The 6,590-nt window shown below is 55.3% G+C and overlaps 1 protein-coding gene across 1 annotated transcript; it reads left to right on the top strand.

Annotated features, from left to right (window-relative positions):
* Window positions 1–292: 292 nt before the first annotated feature.
* Window positions 293–5,239, top strand: Rax (retina and anterior neural fold homeobox). The gene is given in 4 exon segments (XM_045134616.1): window positions 293–599; window positions 1,055–1,299; window positions 4,735–4,896; window positions 4,898–5,239. Coding segments are annotated over 4 exon segments (1,056 nt in total).
* Window positions 5,240–6,590: the final 1,351 nt, after the last annotated feature.

Genomic DNA, 6,590 nt, shown 5'->3' with positions numbered 1-6,590 from the left:
GGACCCGCCCCTCGGCAGGGGGAGGGGCCGAGGGAAAGGGCAGGGTCCCTGGCCCGAGAGGAGGAGCCCAGCCCGGGGGCCAGAGGGCTCCTGGCCTGTAGCATCTTCTGCCCCAGCTACTCCTTGGTAAAGCAAAGCGCTCGCAAGTCCAAGTCGAGCGCTGGCCCACCTCCAGATTGCTAGCCTGGGCCAGGTGCTTGCGGAGTTTTGACCTTGGCTGATCCGACCTGACGTGCACACTTGGAAAGAGTCGCCCGGGCCGCCTTCGAGCCTCTGGTCGCTGGCGCTGCCCATGCACCTGCCCGGCGGCTCACCAGCCATGGCCGACGGGAGCTTCTCGCTCGCTGGACATCTGCTCCGCAGCCCCGGCGGGAACACGTCCAGGTTACACAGCATCGAAGCCATCCTGGGCTTTTCCAAGGACGATGGGCTCCTCGGTACCTTCCCGGCGGCGGCGGCGGCCGCGGCGGAGCGGGGCTCCCGGGGCTCGAAGGAGCGGGATCGGAGGCTGGGCGCGCGGCCCGCTTGCCCCAAGGCGACAGCAGGTGGCACGGGGCCATCCCCGCCACCAGCCCCGACGCTGGTCCCGGAATACGAAGGTGAGTCAGTCGCATCTCGGCTACCGAGAGCGCCCCTTCCTTAACTTTATTTTTCTAATTATTTTTAAAATGTATTTGCAAGGAGAGAGAGAAGAAGAAGAAAGAGAATGAAAGAGGAAATGGGCACACCAGGGCCTTCTACCCCTGCAACCAAACTCCAGATGCATGCACCAGTGTTGTGCATCTGGCTTTACGTGGGCACTAGGGAGTCGAACGTAGGCTTTGCAAGCAAGCGCCTTTAACCACTGAGCCATCTCCCCAGGCCCCTTCCTTAACTTTTTAGGATGGCAGCTGGGCACGGGTATGGGGACGGAAAGCTAGGGACTTAACATTCCATCCCGGACTTCCCCAAGCCCGTCCAGCCTCTGCTGGGCAGCCAGGGACTGCAGAAAAGCGAAGCCTCCTGGGGGATGCTGCAGTCGGTGTCTCTGACCCTTGGGGCCTGGTCGCCCCAGCTTCTCGCCCCTGCTGCCCCAAGGAGCCAGGAGAGACTCGGCCGAGCCCAGGGCTGCCCGCAGCGGGTGACGGGAAGCTGCCGGAGGAAGAGCCACCCAAGAAAAAGCACCGGCGGAACCGCACGACCTTTACCACCTACCAGCTGCACGAGCTGGAGCGAGCCTTCGAGAAGTCCCACTACCCCGACGTGTACAGCCGGGAAGAGCTGGCGGGCAAGGTCAACCTGCCTGAAGTCCGCGTCCAGGTAAAGCCGCCGGCGGGTGCGTGGGGCTGGGGGAGCAGGGGCCACGAACTGGACGCCTGGCGTGCACTTGTCGCCTTCCTTGCTCTTGCACTACTCCGGCAACCTGGCACGTCCGGAGCATCACAGCGCGTCTTAGACATTTGATGCCCCCTTCCCGCTCCACGTTCTAGCCAGTGTGGTCCAGTTTGTGACACAGTGTCCCCTTGGAGGGGGGAGCTCCCTCTTCTAAACTTAAAGGAGAATGTGGGAGTGACCGCTCGTTAGATGTATCGGGAAGAGGGTCTACGGATTGGGGTCCCAAATGCCACCCTTTCCACTAGCTGGGTCCGCCCTGTTGAAAATGACCCTCTGCTTGAGAGCAACCCGGTGAAAGCCTGGGTGGACTTAAGACACTAACTTATCCTCTCCTGCTACACCTCCAGCCAAACTTCCTGCTACAGGGCCCTTTGCTTTTATCGTGAAGGGGTTTTCGCTTTAATTAAAGCTGAATTATCTTTAATCCCCCATCATTAAAATATTTGAAAGCCTTAAATATTTGCTAGTCATCTGTGAAAAGTCTGGGAGGGTTTCCAAATTGGAAGAGTCTACACAGGGAGATACTGGGGACCAATTTCACGGGTCTGGAAAGAGGTTGAACTAAGAATGGAGTGCGCACGTGTGTGTGTGTGTGTGTGTGTGTGTGTGTGTGTGTGTGTCGAATTATACTTCCAGGCAGTAAGGATGCTCCTGAGTGTGGGCACTTTTATCTGTGTCTCTAAAGAGCGATGGCTCCTACATTTTGGGTTTCTTCTTAGGTAAGGTTGAAAGTAACAATTAAAGACCAGTGTGGTTTAAAACCAATAGTTCCCTAATGTGACTCAAAATTAAATAGCCCAAAAATAAAAGTTCAAATTCTCCTAATTCAGGGTAGGAAATCTAGGGATGTCGTTGAGGCTTGAAAATTTTAGTACCTACTCCGTCCAGGGAGGAAAGGAAGGAGGGATTGGTAGAAGAAGGACAAGCACACACGATGAAGACAGGAGAGGGGAATCCACTGCCTGGGTGTCCCTCCACGCCTGAACTTGCCTGTTTCTTTTGGTCAAGTGTGTTGGCTTCTCCACAGAGCTGTGAGACCCCCCCCCCCCAGAGCAGTGTCTGTGACTTCTCTGTGACTACAGGGTCAGCATAGTGCCCCAGTGTGGCTGCTCTGACCCATGTATGTAATAATCAACGGTGTGGCTGGGAACCAGACATGGTTCTCCTACTGCATTAAGGGTAGCAGGAGAGAGGTGCGGTTGCCAGGGATCCCAGTCTTCAGCCAGACAACCCTGGATCCTGGACCCAAGGCTGGATCTGATGTTGCAGGAGCAGAGAGGCAGGGAAGCCCAAGCGGATAAGCCCTCGCCTGGCCAATGTTTCTCTTTCTCCCCCTGTGGGCAAGCACCTGATATTTCCTGGTGGCTGGGCCTTAGGTGTGTAGATGAACCTTGTATGGGTAGGGAGTAAGTGATACATTTTTGTTCTTTGTTTTCTCCTTTTCTTCCAATTCAAGCTCTGCTCAGCTCTTGGGGATCTGGTTTCTCTGCTCTTCTAGGGACATGAAACTCACTCTTCCCTTCCCAACTACCCTCAACCCACATACACTTCTTTCCATAAATGTAACTCTGTGGCCCCTCAATTTGGCCAATGTTCTGCCATGGTCTCCCCTGAACAAAGCCAATGCTCTCTGTTCTGTCTGCAAAGTGGTCCCCTTCCACACCCCTGAGCCAACATAGGAGGAAATGGCAACACTCTATAAAAAGAGATATGATATAGTTGAATATATTCTTTTAAAGTAAATTATAAGAAACATCAATCAGGTGCCTAGTCAATGAACATAAGAACTTATTATTGTAGCAACTGAAATATGCATGTAGCAAAAATAAACCCGGCTGCTTCAACTTAGGTATAACCAGTCATTCCTGGAAACAGCTGCATTTTAACATGCGTATTGCCAGTATGTATGTATAACTATGTTTAAATTTTTTGTTTATTATTTATTTATTTGACAGCAACAGAGAGAAAAAAAGGCAGAGAGAGAGAGAGGGAGAGGGACAGAGAGGGAAAGAGAGAGGTATCAAATGGGCGCGCTAGGGCCTCCAGTCACTGCAAACAAACTCCAGACACGTGCGCCCCCTTCTGCATCTGGCTAACATGAGTCCTGGGGAATCGAGCCTCAAACCGGGGTCCTTAGGCTTCACAGGCAAGCACTTAACCACTAAGCCATTTCTCCATCCCTATAACTATGTTTATAATAGAGGAAAGGAACAGGTAAAACACAGGGAGGTTGGGGGGGGGGGAACACAGCAGTTGTTGTACCATGCAGGGAGGAAGCAAAGTCCAAGGGCTTCCTGCCAAGCGGTCACAGAAATTTGGTGAGATGTAGTTTGAAGGTCCCCTGATCTAACTGTAGGGTGGGATTCACTTCTTTGCTCCTGAGCACACGCTCCCTCCTGTTAAGAACTGGAAACACACAGCCACAATCAAGGGTGAGATCACCTGGAGAAAGGATGGCGATGTTTTGGGGACAAAGAGACTAGCGGGAGGCAAGAAAGAAGGGGAGACACAAAACAGGAGATGGGAGGTGCAAGGAAGAAATAAGATGGGGCAGTGAGAGAGCTAGTGGTTAGAGGCACTTGCTTGCAAAGTCTGCCAGCTCGGGTTCAACCAAGGTTCAAATCTCTGCTACCTGCATAAAGCCAGATGCATCTGGAGTGTGCTTGGAGCAGCAAGAGGTCCTGGTGAGCCCGTTCTATCTCTCTTACCTCTCTCTCTCTCTTCCTCCCTTCCCCTTCTTTCTTCAAAAAATAAAATAAGGGCTGGAGAGATGGCTTAGCAGTTAAGCGCTTGCCTGTGAAGCCTAAGGACCCTGCCTGGTTCGGGGCTCAATTCCCGAGGACTCACGTTAGCCAGAGGCACAAGGGGGCGCACGCGTCTGGAGTTCGTTTGCAGTGGCTGGAGGCCCTGGCGCACCCATTCTCTCTCTATCTGCCTCTTTCTCTCTCTCTGTCTGTCGCTCTCAAATAAATAAATAAAAATATCTTAAAAAAATAAAATAAAATAAAAACATTATTTTCAAGCAGAGAAAGACAGAGAGAGATAGAATGGGTGTGCCAGATTCTCTCGCCACTACAAATAGACTCCAGGTGCTTTCACTACTTTGCGCATCTGGCTTCACGCGGGTTCTAGGGACTTAAGCCCAGGCGGTTAGTTTTGCAATCAAGCGCCTTTAACTGTTGAAGCATCCCCCCAATAAAACAAGATGGAGATAAGGGCAAGGGTGAGGACAGCCTGAGCAGGAAACCGGAATGTCTGAAGCCTTCCCGCAGTCCAGCCCCGGTGGGGATGGTGGAGCTGGGACTCCACCTCGCCCCAGCCTTCTGCAACCACCCGACCACGCGTGCCTTTCCTCTCCAGGTGTGGTTCCAGAACCGCCGGGCCAAGTGGAGGCGGCAGGAGAAGCTGGAAGTGTCGTCCATGAAACTGCAGGACTCGCCCCTGCTGTCGTTCAGCCGCTCCCCGCCCTCGGCCACCCTGGCTCCCCTGGGCGCGGGCCCGGGCCACGGCGGGGGGCCGGCAGGGGGGCGCTCTGCCGCTGGAGTCGTGGCTAGGCCCGCCGCTGCCGGGAGGGGGCGCCACGGCGCTGCAGAGCCTGCCGGGCTTCGGGCCCCCGGCGCAGAGCCTGCCGGCCAGCTACACCCCGCCGCCGCCGCCGCCGCCGCCGCCCTTCCTGAACTCCCCGGCCCTGGGCCCCGGGCTGCAGCCGCTCGGGCCGCCGCCGCCCACCTACCCGTGCGGCCCGGGCTTCGGGGACAAGTTCCCGCTGGAGGAGGCGGACCCGCGCAACAGCAGCATCGCCGCGCTGCGCATGAAAGCCAAGGAGCACATCCAGGCCATCGCCAAGCCCTGGCAGGCGCTCTAGGGACTCTGGTGAGCATGAGAGCACCGGGCTCAGAGCATCCAGCCGGGAGCACCGTGCCTAAAGCACCGGACTCATAGCATCCAGCCGAAGTACCGTGCCTAGAGCTCCGGGAGCACCGAGCTCAGAGCATCCATCCGGGAGCACTGAGACAGGAGCACGGCGCACGAGAGTACTGAGCACGGGAGCACCAAGCCCGGAACATGGAGTAGGGAGCACCTCGCCGGGAGCACGATACCTGCTTTCTCTTTCTCTCTCTCCCTCCCTCCCTTCCTCCTCCTCCTCCTCCTTCTCCCTCCCCCCCTCCTCTCTCCCTCCCCCCCCCCCTCTCTCTCTCTCTCTCTCTCTCTCGCACGGCCACCCTTGAACCGCTCAGCCTTTGCCTGGACACCCATCATTTAGGCCACTCTCACCCCATTCCTCCTGCAAGCCGAGGACCAGGCACGGGTGGGACAGCTGAAGGACGCTGCTCCTGACTCCTGGGGAAGGAGCCAAGCTCGAGACCAGTGAGAACCCAGCCCTGGTGCGGGGATGATGCGACCAGAGCCCCCCCACTCTCGCCAGTCACGCCACCCCAAGTTGCTCCCATCCTCTGCGGGGCATCGGAGCCATCCCCATTCCCCCGTCCAAGGGACCAGAGTTCCTGGCCTTGGCTATTTTGGACGGAAAGGGAGTCAGAATATATATATATATATATATTATATATATATATACTGAAAAACTTTGTATAAGTAGTTTCAAAGTATGTGGGAGGGAAATAAAAAATATGCTTGCTTGGATATGATATTCTGACTAAGCGAGCTCAGGATGGTTCAGGAGCACAGTACGTTTAATATTAATTTATTTATGAGAGGGAGAAATGAATGGGTGTATCAAGGCCTCTTGTTGTGGCAAACGAACTCCAGGTGCATGTTGCACTTCATGCATCTGGCTTTACTTGGGTTGTGGGAAATCGAACTCAGGCCAGTAGGCTTTGCAAGCAAGCTCCTTAAGCAGCTGAGCCATCTCCCCAGCCCACTGCTGCAAATTCTGAGGACGCTACTGTAGCAGTTCATCCTAATCTGGGACATCTCGGTAATCCTTCCAGGTGGGGGTGAGGGAAAGGGGGTTACAGGCCTAAAGTTTCCAGTTCCTTGGTATTCCAGTAGCCGCAGGCAGCTGCTGTGTTGACCCCCTCCCCCACCCCAGTACGGAGTATCCACACCTCCCAGGTGGGGCCCGAGCGTCCGTCTCTTCCCAAGGGCTCTGTCAGATCACTACCTAGTCACCGGCCTGGAGGCAGCCCTACCACCCACGCTTGACAACATTAGCTCTCCAAGGACTCAAGTTGAGCCTCTCTCCCCAGCTCGCTGCG

Source organism: Jaculus jaculus, chromosome 15 (genome assembly GCF_020740685.1).
Source record: "Jaculus jaculus isolate mJacJac1 chromosome 15, mJacJac1.mat.Y.cur, whole genome shotgun sequence".
Classification (NCBI taxonomy): domain Eukaryota; kingdom Metazoa; phylum Chordata; class Mammalia; order Rodentia; family Dipodidae; genus Jaculus; species Jaculus jaculus.
This window is presented reverse-complemented; position numbering and strand designations above follow the sequence as displayed.